The sequence below is a fragment of the Geotrypetes seraphini genome, chromosome 10 (genome assembly GCF_902459505.1).
Source record: "Geotrypetes seraphini chromosome 10, aGeoSer1.1, whole genome shotgun sequence".
Taxonomy (NCBI): Eukaryota; Metazoa; Chordata; class Amphibia; order Gymnophiona; family Dermophiidae; genus Geotrypetes; species Geotrypetes seraphini.
The window spans coordinates 62,709,888-62,734,144 of NC_047093.1; the positions used below are offsets into that span (position 1 = coordinate 62,709,888).

Genomic DNA, 24,257 nt, shown 5'->3' on the forward strand with positions numbered 1-24,257 from the left:
GTGCTTCAATGGCTGGGAGGGTGTAGATGGGCTGGAGTAAGTCTTAACAGAGATTTCGGCAGTTGGAACCCAAGCACAGTACCGGGTAAAGCTTTGGATTCTCGCCCAGAAATAGCTAAGAAGAAAAAAAAAAAAAAAATTTAAATTGAATCAGGTTGGGCAGACTGGATGGACCATTCGGGTCTTTATCTGCCGTCATCTACTATGTTACTATGTTACTATGACCCTGGGCAAGTCACTTAATACCTCCATTGCCCCAGGCACATTAGCTAGATTGTGAGCCTGCCGGGACAGACAGGGAAAAATGCTTGAGTCCCTGAATAAATTCATGTAAACTGTTTTGAGCTCTCCTGGGAGAACAGTATAGAAAACTGAATGAATGAATATTGAGAAGGAGTGCAAATTAGCAACTGCATTAGGGATTGCCTTCGTTCTCAGTCACTTCAGACTTTACCTATGACTTGGTAAGGATGAGCTGGTCTGTGTGTGAGCTGCACAGTTCCTGGGTGAAGTCTTGGTGACAGTACAAATAAACACACGCACTCGGATAAGATTTCCTCACTGAAAGTCAAAGTGTCTCTTCTCGTTTTGTTCCATTGAGCGCATTCTAGGAAGCACTGAAGACGGGTCTAATGTCTTCCAGAGTGGGCTGCAGTTCTGCTTGGGTAGAGACAAGCCCGTTGGCTGGTAAGTGTAACCCACGCTGCTTCTACTGGCAGTTGGGAAACATTTGTGTCAAATTGTAATGAATTTTCAGTAAATATGTGAGCCACAACTCTAAATTCAAATGGATATAGTTGACACCATACAAGTTTCAAGTTTTATTACCATTGGATGAATCGCCTATACAAACTTTCTAAGCGATGAACAATTTTAAAAACAACAATTTTGAGGACAAACAGTTTTAAAACACAAGTAAAAAGTTAGTATACTTATAACACTTAACAAATTTCATCATACATGTGGATTAAGGACATGATATAGGAGGATAAGAGGGGGAAAGTTACAATTCTCTCAGGTAGAAAAAAAACATAAAAGAGGAAAGAACAAGAGGAAGGGAAAAATTGAAAATAACAGGTCTCAGAGTTTAATTGTTAAAAGCATCATTAAATAAGAAAGTTTTTAGAAGTTTTTTTTAAAAGAAATAAGATCTTTTTTCTTTTCTGATATAGAGTGGCAATGAATTCCACAATTGTGGAGCTATAACAGAAAACATTTCATTTCTTCTTGTGCCCACAATTTTCAAGGAAGGGACAGTCAATAGGTCTAGTGATGATGAACGAAGAGAACGAGGGGCATAATGGCACTTCAACAGTGCCTATAACTAAATCAGACCAGCTGGTTAAGGACTTGCTAGAATTACAGTAAAACCTTGGATTGCGAGCAACTTGGTGTGCGAGTGTTTTGCAAAATGAGCAAAACGTTTTATTGAATTTTAACTTGATAAACGAGCGTTGTCTTGCAATACGAGTATGTACAGTATACGCGCATGACAACTGAGCCAATGGTTCTTCTCTCTCTGACGCTGTGGGAGTGTAGTGGCAAATATTTTGGGACATCAACAGGAAGTCTTGCTTTTCGGTAATGGCCCCTACTTTGTGGAACTCTATTAAAGGCCTATTACTTTAAAGTGGCATTTGAGATAACCTCTGTGTAATTCTATTTTACTTTGGTTAAGAGAAGGCTTTCATTTTTTCCCTTTACCTTTTGTTGGTTTCCTTCGGTTTTTTTTACCTAAAATATATTGTAAATCTTTTCTTTTCCCTTTTCCCCCCCATTTGTGTTTGTCTGTTTTTAGTCTTACTTTGTTTGTGTTCATTGATTTTAGAAATGTCTCCTTTGTTTTTAATATTGTGAACCGCTTTCATTTAACTTTTTGTGTTAATATTTGTGGTATATCAAATAAAGTAAACTGTAATTCATCCTTTAATCATAATGGTCCTGTATGGTTTTAACATTTGTGTGGTTCTTGTACAAGGCAAGATTCTCTGTAGGGGGTCGATGCCTTCTATTGGACCATCCCTGTGAATTTTCAAAATATGTAATTTGAGAACCTGCTAACATAAATATGGAAATATATTTGTGACTGTAAAATGTTTTTAGATGTTGAGACTGGTGAATAAATCACTCTTCTCTTTATGAAGGTCTTATTTTTCTAATGCTAGTAACTTTGCTTTTTAGATACAGTTGTTTATTGAGTGTTGGTAACTGATTTTTAAGCACCCTCTATTGCAATAACTTGTATGATTTCCTAGGGATTTTTCTTTGTTGCTTTATAAAGGGGCCCTTATACCAAGCTGCGATAAACAATGATGAATGCTGACCACAGCTTAACATGGCATACCTTGGGCCAATCAGGGCATTAGACCCTCTCCCATAGGATGCTGGGAGGAGCCTAAGGCCCTCTATTACTAAGGTGCGCTAATCGATGAGTGCACGCTAAACACTTAATGCGTCCATAGACTAACATGCATGCGTTAGCATTTAGCGCATGCTAAACCGATTAGCGCGCTAATTGGTTAGCGTACCTTAGTAAAAGAGGGGGGGGGTTAAGACTCTAATCCTGTGCTCGCTGCCCATATGCTAAAAGCTAAATTTTATTTTTTGGCTGAGGGGGTGTGTCTGGGGAGTGGAAAGTGGGTGTGTCTGCCTTCCAATTGCCATGCACTAATTGATTAGCATGTGAGCCGTTACCACCTACAAAATAGGTGGCAGCGAGTACTCGCGCACTAAGTTTTGTTAATGACCATGTGCTAACGGCAGTATCAGCATATGGCCTTTAATTCAGAGAACTGAAAATCAGCCATTTTCCAGCTATGGTAGAAATGGCCTTAGCACATGCAAAAAACTTGTGTGTGGGTATGCTATGGCCACTTTTTGCTGCAGCTTTGAAAAAAGGCCCCGGAGGCAACATAGGCACCTCCTGTGTCTTTATAAAATAGGTTCCTACAATAATCCCCAACAGTGTGCAGATGATACAAAGTTATTCAGAGTAGTGAGGACACAGAAGGATTGCGAAGACCTGCAATGTGACATAAACACGCTTGAGAAATGGGCCGTGACATGGCAAATGAGGTTAACATGGATAAGTGTAAGGTGATGCATGTCGGTAACAAAAATCTTATACACAAATACAGGATGTCCGGTGCGGTACTCAGAGAGACCCCCCAGGAAAGAGACTTGGGAGTACTGGTAGACAAGTCAATGAAGCTGTCCGCGCAATGTGCAGCGGCGGCAAAAAGGGCAAACAGAATGCTAGGAATGATTAAGAAGGAGATCACAAACAGATCGGAGAAGGTTATCATGCCGCTTTACCAGGCCATGGTACGCCCCCCACCTGGAATACTGCATCCAGCACTGGTCGCCTTACATGAAGAAGGACATGGTACTACTCGAAATGGTCCAGAGAAGAGTGACTAAAATGGTTAAGGGGCTGGAGCAGTTGCCGTGAGAGATTAGAGAAACTGGGCCTCTTCTCCCTTGAAAAGAGGACACTGAGAAGGGACTTGATCGAAACATTCAAGATAATGAAGGGAATAGACTTAGTAGATAAAGACAGGTTGTTCACCCTCTCCAAGGTAGAGAGAACGAGAGGACACTCTCTAAAGTTAAAAGGGGATAGATTCTGTACAAACGTAAGGAAGTTCTTCTTCACCCAGAGAGAGATAGAAAACTGGAACGCTCTTCCGGAGGCTATTATAGGGGAAAACACCCTCCAGGGATTTAAGACAAAGTTAGACCTGGAACTGGAGACCGAAATAATAAATGCTGACCTAGATGTGGTGGCGATTTCCGAAACTTGGTTCACGGACTCTCATGGGTGGGATATGGCTATACCGGGTTACAACTTACTTCGTCAGGACAGAGAGGGCAAGTTAGGGGGAGGGGTAGCACTATACACTAGAGATGACATTAAAACTATGAGAATCACAGATGTCAAATACACCAGGGAATCCCTCTGGGTAAACCTAGCCAGAGGCAACGAAAAATGCTTGTATCTTGGTGTAATATACAGACCTCCCAGACAGCTGGAAAACAAAGACATAGAATTAATCAAAGACATAGAGAATATCACTTTAAGGGGGGACACTGTACTGCTAGGGGACTTCAACATGCCCGATGCAGATTGGAACACACTCTCAGTGACAACCAGTGGCAGCAGAAGGCTATTATCTGCCATTAAAGGAGCACAACTCAAACAACTGGTATTGGAGCCCACCAGGGCCCAGGTGATACTGGACCTGGTACTCACCAACGGAGACAGCGTCTTGGAGGTCTCGGTAGGCGATAAGTTAGCCTCCAGCGACCACAACATGGTATGGTTCAAACTCAGGAAAGATTTCACTAGATCAAGCACGACAACAAAAGTACTCAACTTTCATGGCGCTGACTTCAAATGCATGGGAGATTTCGTCCATCAGGTACTGCAAAACCAAGCTGTGGCCGATAATATGGAGGCTATGTGGTCAACCTTGAAATCTACCCTACACGTAGCAACGAACCGCTACATAAAATCAGCAAGCAAACGGCGAAGAAACAATAGACCCCAATGGTTCACCACAGAGATCTCAGACCTCATTAAAGAAAAGAAACAAGCATTCATTTCCTACAAACATTCGGAGACAAGGGAGGCTAAATTAGAATACAAGGCCAAGTCTACAGTGGTGAAAGTGGCAGTCAGAGAGGCCAAGCATCGAGTTGAAGTAAACCTTGTAAGGAACATTAAGAAGGGGGGACAAATCCTTCTTCAGGTATATTAGTGACAGAAAAAGAAACACTGATGAGATAGTGCGCCTTAGGAAACCAGACGGGAATTATATAGAATCATATTCAGACAAAGCCAAACTACTAAATGAATACTTCTGCTCGGTCTTCACCTGCGAGGCATCGGGGTCCTGTCCACAGATGCAGGCAAAGCAAAGTTCAGAAGACCCGTTTCGGAATTTTGAGTTTACCCCCGGAGACGTCTACGACGAATTATCAAGACTCAAGGTGAACAAAGCCATGGGCCCGGACAATCTACATCCCAGAGTGCTCAGTGAGCTCAGAGATGTCCTAGCGGAACCGTTATCCGTACTCTTCAATCTCTCCCTGAGTACGGGAAGAGTCCACTTGGACTGGAAAACAGCTAATGTCGTTCCTCTGCACAAAAAGGGTTGCAGGACGGAGGCTGCGAACTACAGACCGGTGAGTCTCACATTGATAGTGTGTAAACTCATGGAAACACTAATCAAACACAAGTTAGACATGATCCTGGACGAGAAGAATCTACGCGATCCTCACCAACATGGGTTTACCAAGGGTAGGTCCTGCCAATCCAACCTCATCAGCTTCTTTGACTGGGTAACAAGAAAACTGGATCTGGGAGAGTCCCTGGACATCATGTATTTGGACTTCAGCAAAGCTTTTGATAGTGTCCCCCACCGCAGGTTATTGAGCAAAATGAAATTGATAGGATTAGGTGAAACACTAACCTCATGGGTCAACGATTGGCTGAGTGGTAGACTTCAGAGGGTGGTGGTTAATGGTATCCTCTCTAAAATGTCGGAGGTGACCAGTGGTGTGCCACAGAGCTCGGTCTTGGGCCTGATCCTTTTCAACATATTCGTAAGAGACATGACTCAGAGACTTCAAGGTAAAATAACTTTATTCGCCGATGATGCCAAACTATGTAACATTGTAAGTAACACCAATTTGTCCGACAGCATGACGCTAGACCTGCTTTTATTGGAACATTGGTCCTCGATCTAGCAGCTTAGCTTCAACGCTAAAAATGCAAGGTCATGCACCTTGGCAACAATAATCCGTGCAGAACGTACACATTGAATGGAGAAACCTTGGCAAGGACTGCACAGAACGAGATTTAGGAGTAATCATTAGTGAAGACATGAAAACTGCCAATCAAGTGGAGAAGGCTTCATCCATGGCTAGGCAAATGATGGGTTGTATCCGGAGAAGCTTTGTTAGTCGGCAGCCCAACGTCATAATGTCATTGTACAGAACCATGGTGAGGCCTCATCTGGAGTACTGCGTACAATTCTGGAGGCCACATTACCGTAAGGATGTGCTGAGGGTTGAGTCGGTTCAGCGAATGGCCACCAGGATCTATCGTACGAAGAAAGGCTAAACAAATTGCGGCTATACTCTCTTGAAGAACGTAGGGAGAGGGGAAACATGATTGAGACGTTTAAGTATATCACTGGTCGTATTGAAGTAGAAGATGATATTTTCTTTCTTAGAGGACCCTCGGCCACAAGAGGGCACCTGCTGAAAATATAGGGCGGGAAGTTTCATGGTGACACCAGGAAGTACTTCTTCACCAAAAGAGTAGTTGACAATTGGAATAAGCTTCCAGCACAGGTGATCGAGGCCAGTAGCGTGCCAGATTTTAAGAACAGATGGGATGCTCATGTCAGATCTCTAAGAGGGAATGGGACATCAGAGTGCGATCTCTCAAAGGGTAGGAGGGTGGGTGGGTCAATAGAGTGGGCAGACTTGATGGGCCTTGGCCCTTTTCTGCAGTCACTTTTCTATGTTTCTATGTTTCTATGCTGAACCAGAACGTACGCAGGTAAGGCTAGTCTCAGGGCACTGGTCTTTGACCTAAGGGCCGCTGCGGGAGCGGACTGCTGGGCATGATGGACCACTGGTCTGACCCAGCAGTGGCAATTCTTATGTTCTTACACTTGTGTATATGTGTACACATATGAGCAAATTATGTAAATGGTGCAGATAGTTAAGCGGCGGTAGGCACTCTAATTGGTTTAGTTGATTCCATCGGCGCTACAATTGACTGTGCCGATTAAAAAGATGTTTAAAAAAATGGAGGCACTGTTGTCCCATCTAAAGAGGCATCTTTTGGTGCTTAAGGCAACTGTAGGTGTGGTTTATGCCTTAGACGTGATTCTCATGAAAGGTAGGTGCTGGAAATGTAGGCCTTTGAAAACCTGATCTACATTTGCAGCACTTACTTTTCACATAGCTGTCAGCCTAGCTGTCGCTACCATTCAGCATTTTCAGTTGGCATTACTTATGTCAGCGAGGCCTATGGGAAATTATATCAATCTGACTCTGGCATGGGAATGCAGATAGACCCTGAGGGCAGGAAGACGGTTTTACGTATCCCTGATATGTTTTAAGTAGCCCTGATTGAATCATGACTAGCTAAAAGGTGTTAATGTCTGATTAAGAGGGTGCTTAGGACAATGGGTCCAGGTGCATGGAACAAAGAAGCCAGAGACTAATCCCATCACCATGCTTGCAAGTATCACACCCTCCTTAGCAATTAAATTAACCATTGTTTCAAACAGTTTGCAAGTTCTAAACAGAAAGATACTGGGGCATACAGGTTTCTATATTCAGTCAAGGTATAAAAGCCTCCTCTCTGCTCTATCAATCGAGCTATCAATCTATCTATCAATCTGTGGAGGAGAGGGGTCTTGGCTCTCTTTCTCTCTCTCTCTGCCTTTCCCTGAAACTTCACACTTCCTTCTGGACTCTGTAAAGCAGGGAAACTGCTTTGCTCTCTGCTTAATTGTAATGCTTATAAATATTACTTTTCTGTAAACCTATTTCTATAATATATTCTTTATGCAATCACCTCTGGCTGTGCCTATTATTCTACTTCCTGGTGAAACTTCAGTGAGGGAACTGAATCTGGGACCAGCGTTTGTCAGTACGCCTTTCACTTAACCCCTACCACCATACATTGGGGGGGCCACGAACAAAACTGACAATAGCCACATAGTTGTGTGGTTGATACGCAATTGGTGCTGCGTTTGAAGGTGGCTGCTGATAACAGCACCATGTAGAAAATCCTGTCCATAGTTTATAAAGTACCTCCAGCACTGCACCATGCATCTATTTGACAGTTGCCAACACATTACAGCACAGCATAAGACTTTATCACATAATGAAGGTTTTTTGCCAGTGAGGTGAACGCTCGACCACCTCTTTGAGCCGTTTTGGTGAGGTGGGAGGGCCCTTTCGGAGGCTTTTTCCTTCATTTTTTGGATTGAGTTAAGTCTATGCTGTTCCTGTCTTACATTTTTGGACATCTTCACATTCAGTGTTGAAAGTGTTTACTCTAACATATACTAGGTACACCACTGTGTCAGGTTCTGAAATAAAGCTTGCTTCCCTGTGAATGTGACTCTGCTTCATTGTTCCATCTACAGCCTATTACACATGATCTGTGTTTTGGGTTTCCCTACAGCAGGGGAGGCCAGAGCAATTGCCCTGCTTGCACTCCCCTAATGCTGGCCCTATGGACAGCAAGTGTTTTATGTGGAAGTGTTATACCGGATTCCCCCATTCCCCCAGATTTCTATATACCATGGCCAAATTTCTGCACCTAACTAGTGAGCTCGGAAGCATCAATAATTGTGTGCTAACAATCAATTACTGACGTTAATTGGCAGCCTTAAAAATCTGCGCACGCATCTTTCTGCATGCTGTTCGATAAAGCGTGGCACCTAACTCCAATCGTGCATATCAGAAAAGGGATTGTGGCCAGGGGTTGTGTTGGGGCTGTTCCAGAAGTTGCGTGCGGATTTACAGAATTTGCTCGAAGCGTGCCTGTGTTGGGCGTTGACATTTACACCTACTTTTAGCAGGCGTAGGTAAAGGGTCGAAAAGTTAGGTGCAGGATCCATGCTGAAGGTTATTCTATACAGGACGAACTTTCTTTATAGAATAACGCTTAGCACTCAAGATTTTTGGCACCATTTTTTAAATTCCCCTTGTTATGTTCGCAATAAATCTTATGCACAGTGTTAGAGATACTTACAATTAACATCGACAGCTTGTACCTGAATGTGGAAAGCACTGTAAATTGAGAAAATCTTTGTTGTAACAAATTACATATTACTTTTCCAGATGTGTCTTTAGCTTGGGACAATTTTTTTAAAGCAAAGGATGTGGTGAGTACTGCTCTAAAGCTAATTCTATTTTGCTGGCAAGTTTTCCTGAGATGAAGCCATTTCAGCTCAATGATCTCTTAGTCCAGACTTTTGAATGCTGCCCATTATACTTCTTCTGGACTGTCAAAGAGTTTGTTTTCCTTATTTCCTACTTATGTTTACAATTGCTAAATACACTCTTTCTCCTTGTGGAGTAGAGAATGACACGGGGACAAATTTTCCCCGTCCCCGTGGGAACCCATTTTCCTGTCCACACAAATTATTTTCTTGTCCCTGCAAGCTCCCTCCTCATCTGCACAAACCTCAAATACTTTAAAATCATAAGTTTTAGAGGCTTGTGTGGTTAAGGCAGAGCTTAAGGGAATGGAGCAGGGGCAGGGACAACGACAAAACGCAGGGGGATGGGATGGGGGAATTTGTGTTCTTGCGGGGAGGGGGAAAAATTTGTCCCCTTGTCATTCTCTATTGTGGAGGAGGCACTATGGGACTTGTAGTGAAGACTTTACACTGTTTCAAGTGGGCAGCAACTAGAATTTCTCCAGGTAGCAGTTCTAGTTGCTATTGGCACCTGCAGCAGGCCTGCTGAAGACTGCAGTACTGGGGCAGGTTTACTCTGTCTTGACCTTTATGATTCTGTAACATTATCTTGGACCAGGCAACAACTTTTCATCAAGACACAGTTCCATATGCAATAGTGTGAGCTGGTAAAGGTGATTTGTTTGTTTAGCTCAGGGATTTCAAAGTCCCTCCATGAGGCCGCAATCCAGTCGGGTTTTCAGGATTTCCCCAATGAATATGCATGAGATCTATGTGCATGAACTGCCTTCAATGTATATTCATTGGGGAAATCCTGAAAACCCTCAAGGAGGGACTTTGAGATCCCTGGTTTAGCTCCTGGCTCAGCGCTGGTGTCTTCAGTCGATTTTTCGCCTGCATGTTTTATCATTTTGTCCATGTTTTGAGTTGGCTGGTTGTGTTCAGCAGTGGAGCCCAGAAGAAGGCATTTCTACACGCCGAAACATAGACCGTGTTGAGTCCCACGTTTATATTCATCCATTGAAGTCCATTCTTCTGCTACACCATCTGTCAGTCGATTTGAATTGCTGTATTTGAAGTTGTCACTTTCTGCCACTTTCCGCTATCATTGTTCACATCAAGGTGAAATCACTAATGCACTGATGACTGTTTTATTTAAACATAGACTGGCATTTACTGGTACCTTTTGTTGCCTTGTTTTGCATTTCTGCCAGATGTTACTGTTTATATTGACTTTTATTTATTATTTATCATTTTATTTGATGAATAAGCCTGGGAGCGTCTACACTCTGCCGCTATTTGTTTGCCAGCACTGGTTTGTGGCTTCTCCTTTTGTCCAGTGAAGTTTTGGGGTTTTCTTTTTGTTGTTCTGATAAAGGTGATTTCCATTTTTCATTTAGGGACCGTTTTACTACAGGGTGTTAAGGAAAAGCAGGCTACCTCAAAATGTGTTAAGCCAGCGCCAGTGTTGGCATGTCCTCTGACGTCACTTCCTAGACACAGGTCCAGGAAGTGATGTCAGAGGACGCTGGCATGAGCAGAAGGTTGGGGTTGTTGCTTGCGCCACGAACATTGAAGAGGTATGAGGGAAGGGGCGTGAACATGCAGTAGTGGGGGAGTGGAGAGGAGGATGGGTCCCAGTGCCCTCACCAAGACTGCGCCCGGGGCGGACCACATCCCCCAGGGCCGGATTAAAGAGTAGGCCCAAGAGGCACATGCCTAGGGCCCGGAATTGGGGGAGCAAACAGGGCAGACCCTGGGCCCAACAGATCCAGGGGGCCCCACGATCCGAACTTCTTTGTTAAACTCCTAAATTGTCTTTTTCAGAGGGGCCCCGACATGGCAGCTGTTCTCACAAGATGCCGGCGGCTGCCCCGAAGCTTTCCCTCTGCCGCGATCTGCCCTGTTAGAAATGGGAAGTTGCGGCAGAGGGAAAACTTCGGGGCAGCCGCCATCAGCTTGTGAGAACAGCTGCAGCGTCGAGGCCTCCCTGAAAAGGACAATTTTGGCTGCAGGGGAGAAGCGATCTCTTGCCTTGCCTCCTCCCCCATACTGTTGGCCGGAACTCTTCATCTTTCCCCCTTCTCGGCTGTATTGGCAGGCAGGGCAGGCGTTAGGAGGGAGCAAGGAGAGCAGCTGCCCTGGGCCCTTGCCTTCTGTTTTGTTCCCTGCTTCCTTGACACGGCGGCCCACAAATCTTCTTCCCCCCCCAACATCAATTCTGACATCGCTGACCCGGAACTTCCTCTCCGACATCAGAACTGAGGTCGGGAGGGAAGGCTTGTGGGCCCGTCGCGTCGGGGAAGCAGGGAGAAATCGACGGTGGTGGCTTGGTGAAATCAGTAGCAGTGGCGATGGCCACGGGGGGGGGGGGGGGAGGAGAGAAAGAAAGAAAGAAAGGGGAGGGGGACAGGAAGAAAGAAAGAAAGGGGCAGGGAGAGAGAATGAAAGAAAGAGGGGGCAAGGAGAGAAAGAAAGAAAGGAGCAGGGAGAGAGAATGAAAGAAAGAAAGGGAAAGGGAGGGTGCAGGGAGAGAGAGAGAGAAAGGAAAAAAAGAAAGGGGAGAGGGCAGTGAGAGAGGAAGAAAAAGTTGGACTCATGGAGGGACAGAGAGAGATGTTGGTTGGGATGAGGTCTGGAGGAGAGGAAGCATGCAGGAGGAAGAAAGAAAGGATGCGTAGTCAGAAGGAAGTGCAACCACAGACTCATGAAATCACTAATCAACAAAGATAAGAAAAATGATTTTATTTTCAATAGTGATCAAAATGTGTCAGTTTCTTCAAATTTACATCTGCTATATTTATATTTTGCAGAGTTATAGGGGGTTATGTGTCATTGTTTCTGTGACACTTCATACCATTTTTGGATGTTTTTCTCTTTTGAAAATGAGCTCCCTAGTTTCCTTGCCTTAGTGTAAGAGGACTTTCCAGAGGGGCAAAGGGATCCACAGGAGAGAACCCCCCCAAAAAGAAATTGTAATTACACAAGCAGATCTGGTAAATGTGAGGGAACCAGTGCTCTTTCTGAGACCCATTTGTATATGTGCCTCTGGGATAAACTTAGGATAAACTTTGAAGAAGGTGGATCTTGTCTTGCAACCTTAAAACCTATTTAGTTTTATGACCTGGACCAGCTCACAGCCCTTCTCGACGTAGATTGTTCAGCTTTCTTGCTTTTCAGAATGTATACTTTACTGTTTCCTCCAACAGTGCTTTGCAAACCAACAGCAATGGGTGATAATAAAAATAGATTTAATTTAACTCTTTTTTTTTTGATTGTAAAAAAAAAAAAATTGAGGCAGGTGCAGCACTCAAAGAAATAAGGCAGTGGATAGAGTTTTGCTTGCTTCATTTATCCTTACAAGAGATTGTTCTACATTCTCTACATTTCAGCCGTGGCAACACAAATGACCAGCAAGTTCAGACATGTCAGTCTTTACATTTGCCTAATCACTTGTCAAATAAAGGACAAAATGCAGCAGAGAAGTACAACATATTCACATAAGATTTTGTAAAAATGTAATCATATAGGGGTCCTTTTACTAAGGCGCGCTAATCAATTTAGCATATGCTAATTGATTTAGCACACGCTAAATGCTAAGGTGTGCCTTAGTAAAAGGACCCCATAATTTCTATTGGTTTGAAATGCATACCTGTTGTTGCAGCTGCAGAGGATCGAAAACAAACTTGATATTCAGAAGAGGTACCAAACCCAGTCACAGAAAGTTAGAAGACGGCTGCAGTTAGAAAGACAGCTTCTCTCTGGTGGTGAGTTTAAACATGAATTTACAAAAAAAAAAAAAAAAGTCTTTCATCTTGTACCTGGATTGTCAAGCCCACTCAGGTTTCTTTTCTGGATAGAATTTAAAGAGGTGACACCAGTAGTCTTTAATTACCTGTATGCTGTATACATATTACCCACTTCTTTCCATGCCAGTACCGGTACTGGCAGTTCAGTGGCAGCGTGAAGCAGAGGGGCTTGTGTTTCACTCCTGGCCCTATTCTTCCATTCCTCAGGCTAGCTGGGGCTGGAAGTACTGTAGAGCAGGGGTTCTCATCCCAGTCTAGGGTAAGGGGTAATGCATTTGATATAGGTACTGTCTTTCTGTGTTGTAACCAAACCAGTTTAAATGTTATATACAGGTACTGTTTTTTTAGGCTATTCATAATAAATATACATGCACTATTTTTGCAATTCTGTCTCTAGATGTGCATTACGGACTGGCTTGAGAACTGCTGTTGTAGAGGCATCACTCTTAGTCCTTGGGTGGATAGTCTTAGGTATTAGTCAACAGTGACACCTAGTGGCCATACTCATAGTCCATGACTGTTGGGATCCAAAAAGCCAAAAAGGGACAAAATGTGTGGCTACTGGCCAAAGCTGCAATAGTTGATCTGAGTGGTGAAAGGGAACATATAAAGATGGGGGGGAGGGGGGACAGGAAGTTCTGAATGAAGATTATAATGCACATGGTTGGTCATGCAGATTTACTACTTTGATTGAACAATTAAAAAAATTGCACAGGATAAATAGACTTAAACTAAATTTTTAAGTTGACAGTGCTTTTTAAAGCCAGCTACTTGCTGATTCAGTGAATAAATTAAACTTGCTTATCATGTGTTGTGTATTTAAGATGTAGAAAAACCAAATATACTTGCTAGGAACATGGTGGACCTGGGCATGCTAAGACCTGCCTGAGCTCAGAAGCTTAGAGTCTGGCACATTTTCTCTCTCATGAAATCTGAGGGTGAATATCCAGGGGAGTTTGTTTATGATATTGTAATATGACTCAGAAATATCATTTTGGGAAGTTGCAGAAAGGAACACAGAAAAGGACAATTCAGGTTCTCATGTGAGAGTCCATGTCACAGCTGCTGCTAAGGGGGATCCCAACTTTATAAGCAGAGACCTGCAGTTTAAGAACTCAGAAGACTCTGCACACAGGTACAGTAAATATTGTCTTTGCACTGTGAACTCTTTGGGGTAGGAACTCTTTTCATTCCTCCCTATTGCTCTGTAGCCATCTGCACTGGCTTCATAATCTTCAGAGTTTATATGCACTATCCTTACAGAAATGCCAAGGATAGCCTGTCCCAAAAAGTGAGATTTCTTGTCGCGCAAAATGAAACTGAATTTATCTGCAGCTGGAAAAACAAACTAACCAAAAAATTAAAAAAGTTTGGAATTTGGATTAATGACTGATGATTTGTTCAATGTGGTGCGGTCAAAGGTCATTCTAATCCAGTGGTTTGTTCGAAGGATCCTTTCAGGTTTGTCCAGTACCATTTTTTGTCAGCTTCATCCATGGGCATTCTAAGTCTGTTACAAAGTTTGCATACAGTAATGAGTCTGAAAAAAAATATCATTTTGGGAAGTTGCAAAAAGGAACAATTCAGGTTTTCATGTGAGAGTCCGTCACAATGGCTGCTAAGGGGGAATCTCAGCTTTACAAGCTGAGACCTGCAATTTAAGAAGCATGTTTTCCTCTCTTATTTCAATTATATGATTTTTTTTTTATTGTACACCTGATTGAATGGGGCTGGAAAGACCCATTCATGAAAGTATTTATGAATAAATAAATAAATAAAACTGACATTTGTAAAGAGATGAATCTAAGTGGTATTTTGTCTGGTTTAAATGTAGTGTCAAAAATTGTTGTGCCAAATGTAAGAATAGCAATGCCAGATTTGTGGAATACAAGTGCTAAATACATAAAGGAAGGAAAAGAGAGAGAAAAAAACCTGCTTCAAAGATTCTCTGTGCTTGTCACATGCTTTCTTCAACTCAGATTCCCCTTGTCTCCACCACCTCCACTGAGAGGGTGTTCCACACATTCGCCACTCTTTTGTACAGAAGTATTTCCTCAGGTTACTCTTGAGTGTTTATTTTTTACCTTCGTCCTATGCCCCCTCATTTCAGAGCTTCCTTTCAATTGAAAAGGGTCTGCCTCCTATGTATTTGTGTCACAGAGTTATTTACATGTCTCTCTATTTGACTCTCAATGTATATTTACACTATACAGTAAAACCTTGGTTTGCGAGCATAATTCGTTCCGGAAGCATGCTTGTATTCCAAAGCACTCATATATTAAAGCGAATTTCCCCATAGGAAATAATGGAAACTCAGATGATTCGTTCCACAACTCAAAAACTTTAATGCAAAATACTGTACAGTGCGTATATTGTGCGCACTTGTACTGCAGGTAAATTGTGCAGATAAACTACGTCTATGTTGTGCGTGCTTGTATTACACTTAATTGCGCTCAGTTGTGATGCATTCAGCTCTGCTCAGTGATGTGACGCATGTATGTTGTGTGTACTTGTATTATGCTCAGCTGTGATGACATGACGCGCGAATATGTACTCGTATTGCAAGGCAATGCTCGTTGATCAAGTGAAAATTTTATAAAACATTTTGCTCGTCTTACAAAACACTTGCATACCAAGTTACTCACAATCCAAGGTTTTCCTGTAAAGTGTTTTGAACAAAGGCACTATATATGATATTGAAGTATCAATATGACTGTTATTTTATCATAACAAATGCTAATCTCTTTAAGAAGGAAGTACGATGGAAGTAATCATTCTTGGCCAATAGAGGAAAGTTCAAATGAAAATGATGACATGAGAAATGCATCAACTGACATGGCCACTGCCCTTCACAAGAGGAGAGAAGAATCTAGCTCCATCCTACTGCAAGACAGCTATAAAGAACCTGTAGTTAGTACATTTCTCTCTACATACTCTCCTTCAAAGACATCACGTGCACTCGGAGATCTGGAAAGTTTTGGCAATGAAGCTACAATCGGCACAGAAATGGGAAGCTCTAAGTCAATGGAAGATGCTATTGGAATGTCCAAGAAAGGTCTGAGGCCCTCTTTTGACGACATGGGCTTCCAGCATGAAGTTTGGAAAGAGACTTCCTCATCATCTCTGCTCTCTCCCTCCTCTTTTCGAGACCGCACATATGTTCAAAATCTGGAATATCTCCGGAACAGATGTGCTGACAGAAGACTGGAAATGCTGAAAAAGAGAATCAGGGAGCAAAGGCAAGAGTACAGCAAGAACCCCCCAGGACTTTGGAGAGCCCCACAACCTGTAAAGAGAAACCATGTAAAACAAAAGCTTCGCAAAGTGACCTTTGCCCCTCCACCACCAGTCTATAAAGGTCAGTAACTCTAATTTTTCATGTCAAGGGAGGCTAATGAGACTTGTACAAGGTACTCTTTAATTTTATCATTTGATTGGAAGGTTGCAAAGAGCTCATATCTAACTTCTAATTTCAGAGTTCCAAATTGCCCAGTTCCAGAAGGGAGATTTGAGACCAATCCTGAATTTCTGGTGCATTATGGGATTTCGAACACTGATTTCAGTGGGTAGAATCAGGGACTACAAATCCCACACTGCTATGGGATTGGACTGACATAAAAACCTCTCCTGCCTTGAACTGAATAGCTTGGCAGCTCATTATATTCAAAACAATTTATGTGACGAGGAGAGACACCTGGTCATTTAAATAACTGAAAATGACCAGTTAGCACCCAAACTCAAAATTGGCTATTTTGTGGACATTCTGGGGGTGGAGTTAGCACTTGACTGATTAAGTGTTGATTTTCACCACTTCACTAGCTACAATAACTGTGTAAATAAGACTCCATAAAGTGCAATCCTATCTGTATGCAGTTCATCGTAGCCAGTACCAGCTGTGTTTTCACAACCTCCCTATACCTGGTAACTTGATACTGGAGCTCAGACATGGTCCAGCATTAAATTTCCAGGGACTGGCAGTGGTCAGTGACATGCTGTCTACCTCCAGCTGAATATTGAATCCACTGTTCTTAATGCAAAGTGCTCAAAATGTTTGAATTCTTAGTACCACTCCTGATGCGTTGAAGGATATTTCTGCACTGAAGGGTGGTTTTTCTGTTTGTGTTGTCACAGATTTCTGTTTTTAGCATATAGTTCTGCATTGCTCCATGTGCTCTTCTGCTTGCTTCTAGTTTTGCAAATGTTTTGATTAGGAGGCATTGACAATTGAGATGGGTCAATCTCTAGCCTCCTAGGCCAGGGGTAGGCAATTCCGGTCCTCGAGAGCTGGAGCCAGGTCAGGTTTTCAGGATATACACAATAAATATGCATGAGATAGATTTGCATCTCAAGGAGGCAGTACATGCAAATCCATCTCATACATATTCATTGTGGATATCCTGAAAACCTGACCTGGCTCCGGCTCTCAAGGACCGGAATTGCCTACCCCTGTCCTAGGCCATCAGCGGCATAGTGAAGGAAGTAGGCGTTTGGGGGAGGTGGTGCCTGGCATCACCGTGCCATGTGCCCCCTCCCCATGCCACCTCTCTCCCCTACATTCATTCACTGTCATGCGTGCCCCCTTCCACATACTAGAGAATGATACAGGGACAAATTTTTCCCTGTCCCCGCGGGAACTCATTTTCCTGTTGCGTCCCAGTGAGTTCTTTTCCTGTCCCTGCCCCATCCCTACAAGCTCTGTCCTCATCTGCACAAGCCTTAAACACTTTAAAATCATAATTGTCCAAGGCTTCTGCGGTTAAGGCAGAGCTTACAGAAATGGAGCAGCAACAGGGACAGGAACAATGATAGAACTCATGAGGACGGGACGGAGTAATTGAGTTCCTGCGGGGACGTGGAAAAATTTGTCCCCATATCATTATCTATCACATACCTCTTGAAATGATCACCAGCAGTGCGCAGCATCTCTAACCTGCTGCTCATGACAGCATCAGCTCTCCCTCTGCCATCATTTCCTGGTTCCGCAACCAGGAAGTGATGTCAAAAGGAGGGTTGAGACTGACGCTAGCAGCAGAGATGATGCTTGCTGCTGGTAGGTATAGGGGTGGGGGTGGGGGGTAGGAGAGGAGGAGAGGTACTAGTGATTCCGCCAAAATGGCATCCGGGGCATTCCATACCCTCCACACTACACCCCTGTAGGCTACCATCAATTATGATAATAACAATTAAAAGATGCAGTCAGAAAACGTTCCCAATGGTTCCCTTCTCCCTACCTCATACTGCTCTAGCTCTCTCAGAATTTGAGTCATATAAGTCTGGTATGTCAGATGAGACTAACCATTAGATAGCTGAATTGGCACCAACTGAATATCTTATGTTTCTATATAAAATTATTTTTCACTTTTCCACAGATTGAAGCAGGGGGGAGAACCTGGTTTAGAGTGCTCTGTTCCAGGTTTAGAGAGTTCTTTGCTCTGTTCCAGGTTCACCCCCTCCCCTCCTTTTACCTATAGGCTAACTAGAAAGGAGGGGCTGGAGCAGAACACATCCTGTTGTTCTGGAGTCTGAAGAGGTAGAACTGGATTCCGAGCTGTTCCTCCAAAAGTTAGACCCTGTATATGCTGCACCATTATATTTCAGAAAACATGCCCGTGTTAAGGCTTAGAAAATTTATTTATGAACACAGAGAGAAGCATAGGAATAGGATTACAGATTTCTTTATAAGACGAATGTAGGGTTCTCTGGTGTGTTGTTAAACATAAATTGATTGCAAAGCTTTGTAAGTATCATACTGTGTTAAACTGCTGCTCCTGTAGGATTTAGTTCTCCTGGTGTGAAGCCAGATAAACTTCCCTGTGATGAAGGCAAAAATGCAGACTCTGAAAACCCCAGGATTACCACACAAGAATCGTTCTGGTGTAAGGATTTTAAACCTGGGATACAAGGTTAGAGCAAATTAATTTGCATATGCATGTTTGCACGTAATCTCCCTCATTCTATCACAAAGTGCTTATATTGTCTTTGGCTGTTTTATATTGTGGATAAATTTAATAAACAAAGTTAAAAAAAAAAAAAAGTCAGTCAGAAGCCTGCTAGCTCGCTCGCTCGCTCTTCAGTTGAATTTAGCTACAGGCTGTTTCCATTTTTTGGTGTTGGGAGAGCGTTTTACCTCAAACGCAAAAAGTAAGTGTTTATACTTTAAGGACTTTTGTGTATGCATGCAGCAAGCTTAGCTAGCGATGTATCAAATTGTCCATCGTGTTTCAGCCTCAGAACCCTGGTTAATCAGCGTGATTAACCCTGGTTGATTCCAGCGTGAGCGGCTGCCGATGTTAAATTTTTCCGTCACAATAAGCTCGGCTAGGAAGCTCAGTGGGTTCTTCTTTTTTTTTTTTTTTTTTTAGTTCAATATTTTTTATTGAGTTTTTTGAAAAAATATAAGAAACAGTTCAAGTACAGGGTATCAAAAAATAAAACAAAACATTTAGTATAACAAATATTCAGTTACTTTGTGCAATGTAGAATTGAATCGTTTTAAAAGATCTAAAGTACTAGGACTGTTCATGAAAAAATAATAAAAGAAAAGATAAGAGGAAAGAGAAATTGAAGGAAGAAAGAAAAAGAATAAAATGAGGAAAAAGATGAAGGTAAAGAAAAAAAAATAAAAAAAAGAGGAAGAAGAAGAAGAAGAGAGGAGTGTCTATGAAATAGATTGAACATATGAGTCTAGGAATTTCCAGGGTGATTTACATTGTATCAAACTTTTGGAAAGTCGAATTATATTTTTCTTTTCATAAGCATATGATTCAAATTTATGATACATGCTCAAAGAATTCCACCAAAAGGTATAGTTTAGTAATGAAGAGGACTTCCAATTTTTCAAGATGTGCATAAGGGCAGTCACAAACATTGCATCAATGAGTTTAGGAGGACAGTTAGACTGTGTAAAACAAGGGTGTTGAGATCGGAGAATTATAATGTCAAAGGAAATTTCTTCTGAACAATTGGTAATAGACTTTATGGTGTCCCAAATGCATGTCCAAAAGGAACGAACTTTAGCACAGTGGAAAAGCATGTGATCAAGAGTCCCAGCTTCTTTCATACAATTCCAACATATAGAGTCTTGTTTTAGGTTAGCTTTCCACATCCGAAATTAAAAGTAAAAGTAGAGTCCTTTTTAGCAAAGGGTTCTCTCAATTTAATCAAGAATATCCTGCCCTTTAGTGACTCTATTCTCTGGGTGTATCAGCTGATATTTGCGATAGCTGCAGTCTCTTGTGGATTTATGGATCAGCCGTTGCTAGTGTTTAATTTAAACTTTGAAAGTTTTTTTTGTTATAAGTTTGGCAATTAAACACAGTGCTTTATTATGTATTAACTAAGTGAATTGTATTCCATATGAATTGTAAATTTGAAAAAGTTGGTTAAAAATAAAAATAAAAATGAAGGACTATGGGGAAGATTCTCAAAACTGTGAAAGTGTGTCTCAGGTGTGTGTTTCTGGCTATGGCTCATGATTAAAAAAACCCCACACACACTATTCATATATATTATAGTAATATAGTGATGGGAAAAACATCTCAAAAGCACGTGTCTCTAGCATGAGTATTAGGGGCATGTATTAAAGGTATGTCTTATATGCGCATATTGATAGCCAGTGATTGCACTTCCCCTCCCTTCCCCTCCCTTCCCCTCCATCCAATAATGCTGGCACGCCTATGATTGATACAACAATGTAGTGTTGCTGGTAGTTCTATGCCCCCTCTTATCCAACCGTGCCTCTTGCTGTGGACTATTCTGCACATGTGCGATCGCTATCACCAGCTACTGATCTCATATAGATTTGGCGACCCTGCACGAACCTCATTTGCATGCACAGTTCTTCGAGAATGACTCGTCAGATTTATGGCCGCTACCTTGACCTGATATTATAGAATCTGACCCTCAGTGCCCTAAAAAAAAAAATACCACCTTTAATCAGCTGTTTGGATGCTTTGGTCTTAACTAATTTAGGGACTAAAGTGTTTAATGCTACCAAAAAATGGGAGTGCTCAGGTATCCTTCAGTAGCCCTGAAAATCTGTGCACTATAAAATCTTTCTAATGTTTTTTGAGGGGGTGTCATGGAGAGAGAATGGGCATTCCTGCACTAACTATCAAACATTCAGGAAATTAATCAAAACCTACCTTTTTAACAAATTCCTCTGATCTACCCTCCCTCCTCCTTTCCCCTCCTTTGACCTTGACTCACCCCCAGACTCTTTACCTCTGTATGTAACACTGCCATTTGTAACACCGCTGTATGTAACTTATAGCGAATGTAACTACTTCGAATATATAACCTAGCTGTAAAAAATAACTTCAACGTAAAGTTAACGTCCAAAACGTAAATGTAACATGACTGAAAATGTATAGTCTATTATGTAAATGTAACCTTAACGAAATTGTAACTTCGCTGTAAATGTACAGTCTCTTCATCTGTTAACCGCATAGAATTTCCATGGTAATGCGGTATACAAGAATAAAGTTATTATTATTATTATTATTAACTAGTTAGTGAATCTACATTTTTGCATAGTAAGTGGTTAGCGCAGGGCTACTGCATAAGCCCTGACCACGAACAAAATGGGTAGTAAGTGCATGCCAGGGTCTTATTTAGATGCAGGGTACTATATAAATTGAATATGTACATTATCTGCTGGCAAACAGTTGGATAGGGTGTGGGCTCAGTCTGGACTTGGGACTCAGGTTTGTGAGGCTATATATAAGAGCTCTAAAATAGACACCTTCCTGTCCTTCCTACCTAGGTGACCTGGTATGAAATTACCAGTTGGAGAGTAAGTTTCCAAGTTTATTTAGCATTTCACATACTGTATTGGCAAAACATCTATGCAGTCTACAATTCATTCTACAAAACTAAAATAAAATAGAATAAAAAATATGGAAATACAAAATGAATAGTACAGTAAATTAAATATAGTAAAAGCTGACCTTGTGCTCTTAAATTCAGGTTGATCGCTGCAAAGCCCCACATAACATACTGTGATTTTATAAAGTAGTAGCCAAATGCATCCGCAAACAAAATAGTTTTTAATAATGTTTTAAAACGTTCAAAATTGGATCCTAATTGAATATGATTCGGAAGAGCATTCCAAAGTTAGGAGAAAATACGGTCTCTGTTGGATGCATATGTAACCTGTCTTGCAGAAGGAGCTACAAAAAGATTTTGTTGGAGGGAACGTAGTGTACGCGAAGGCGAATAAGGTATTAAATAGATGTCCAACAGTGTGCTTAGATCCAAGTACTTAGGGCCATATTTTGTATATGGTGCGTAATAAATCAGCACCGATAAGGATGGTGCTTAGCACAATTCTAAAAAAAAAAAAGCTATGCGCTGTTTATAAAATTGTGATTAGCGACTGTGTACATCATAACGTTTAGGTGCATCCTTTTCAGGCCAAAATTCCTGCGCCTAAGTTGTACAAAGATCGGCCATATTCTATAACAGTGCATCTAACTTGGAATTCCCATTATCCGCACATGATCCTCCCCTGGCCATGCCCCCTTTTGAGATTACGAGCAGCACTTTCTAGAATGTACTTAGAAAGTTGCACACACAACTTCTAATTAGGGCCAACTAGCACCAGTTATTAGGCATTACTTGCTAATTATCGGTGCTGACTGGCTTGTTAAATAATTAAGCTGCACGAACACCAATGTGTATGTGCAACTTAAGGCGCCATATACAGGATTTGGATCTTAGAGGGTACCTATGTGGAGTCCATTTTATAAAGGCTGGGTCAGCGCCACTTAATATTTCCTCGGGGTCTGGTCAATCTGAGTTAATCAGGTGAGCGCCTCTTTTAACCAGTTAAACTCATTTTGAATATTGACCCCCAGTGGTTTTTGACTTCCAAAGGTCTGAATCCCTCACCCCCTGAACACCATCTTGCATTACAAGTTAATTTCATCCATTATTTTTTATTTATTTTTTTTTCTGTTGCTTGAAAAGATCATAAAGAAAGCTGGAGAAAGACCAAGAGCAAGACTCTGAAGCCGGCACCAGGGTCTTCCCACTCGACTGGCCCCAAGAAAAGACTCTCTACTCCAGGTACAAGTGCAAATAGCTAAGTTGTCTTTTGGGAATAAATTTTGATCTTGCTGTTTTGCTATTTCTATTTGATGTGCAGAATATATATAGATCCTTGAGGAATCAGATTAAGACAGCACCAGTAGCAAGTTTAGAATGTCAAGATTGGCTTTTGCTATTCAGTCTATCAGTATATCCTTGCCTAGTCTAAAAAAAAATTGTACTGTATAATAAGAGGTGAAAAAGTCTGTGATATCAGTTCAGCAAACATCTCTTCATATGAACTTAGGAATGGCACAAGCAAATAAAATGCAGGATATGAAAAATAATGCCTTTTCTTTGGTTATTTTTGTTGGACTGAATGATTTGAGAAATGGTCGTCTTTCCCTCTGAGACTCAGCCAGAAGACCAAGCCATAAGGGCCATTTATCACTGTAAGAGCCAGTGTCAGGGTCTCTTTATTGGTCATTAGTTTCTGTCAGAGATGATGGCAGGGCAGGGCAGGAAAGAGACGAATGAAGGTTCAGAGGTCAGTAGTGTAGCACTTGAGAATCTGATGAGTTGAAAATTTCCTGCAGTTAACTAAAAATTAATTTGCGGTGCGTTGGAGGACAGTGGCTCAGGTGCTACAGACAGAGTCTGTTCCGGAGCATTCCACTGAGCCGTCGATTCACATCTGTAATCGATGCACGTATAATCATGACCAAGCTCAAATTACTAGATCCAATGAAAAGCCAATTACAAGTAAGCAAATAGAAGATAGCAGTGGTAAGTGTGATAAAACAATTAATTATTAAGTAAGACAAATACAGGACAGTATGCAAAATTTAACGGGACTTAAAAAGCTAATAACAGTCCTAACTGCAATGTTTTGGAAAGCTGCATACAGCAGGGGAACCCCAATAAAATTTAGCAATCACACACACACAAACACACATATATAAACAAACACAAAATCATTCTAAGAGTTCTTTAAAGTGTCCATTGATTGATTACTTTCATCAGGTGACAGATGTGGTCCTGGATGCTGACAACTATATTCAGTAAGAAGTCTTTGTCAACCTTTCTATTCACTTAAAATTGTTACACTGCTTTTTTCAGAATTAGTTCAATGTGGCTTATAACACTATGAGGATAAACACTGAGACTTGATACTACCATAGTCTAACAGGCACAAACCACAGGTACTACCATAGCTGATTGAAATAAAAGGTAGTCTATATTAAAATATATGACATGGCCATGTTTCAATCCCAAGCTGCATCAGGAGTAAAACATATACTATTGCAACAATCAAAACTTGAAAGTTGACACTTCATTTGAAAGTAGCATAGTAACATAGTTAATCAGTGTATCACAAACTGTGTGCCGCAGCGAGATTCCTGGTGAGCTGTGAGACGTCGGCGAGGATGAGAGACACCGGCGCATGCTGACTGCCTACAGC

The 24,257-nt window shown here is 41.7% G+C and overlaps 1 protein-coding gene across 1 annotated transcript in view; it reads left to right on the forward strand.

The window, feature by feature from the left end:
* The first annotated feature begins 602 nt into the window (after positions 1–602).
* Positions 603–24,257, forward strand: part of CCDC187 (coiled-coil domain containing 187) — a 151,801-nt gene continuing 128,146 nt past the window's right edge. Inside the window, exons 1-7 of the mRNA XM_033962263.1 lie at positions 603–687; positions 8,878–8,921; positions 12,622–12,724; positions 13,775–13,901; positions 15,517–16,124; positions 18,541–18,669; positions 22,736–22,834. Of these exons, the coding sequence (XP_033818154.1) occupies positions 633–687; positions 8,878–8,921; positions 12,622–12,724; positions 13,775–13,901; positions 15,517–16,124; positions 18,541–18,669; positions 22,736–22,834 (1,165 nt within the window). The 5' untranslated portion in view covers positions 603–632. The remainder of the gene's footprint in view (positions 688–8,877; positions 8,922–12,621; positions 12,725–13,774; positions 13,902–15,516; positions 16,125–18,540; positions 18,670–22,735; positions 22,835–24,257) is intronic.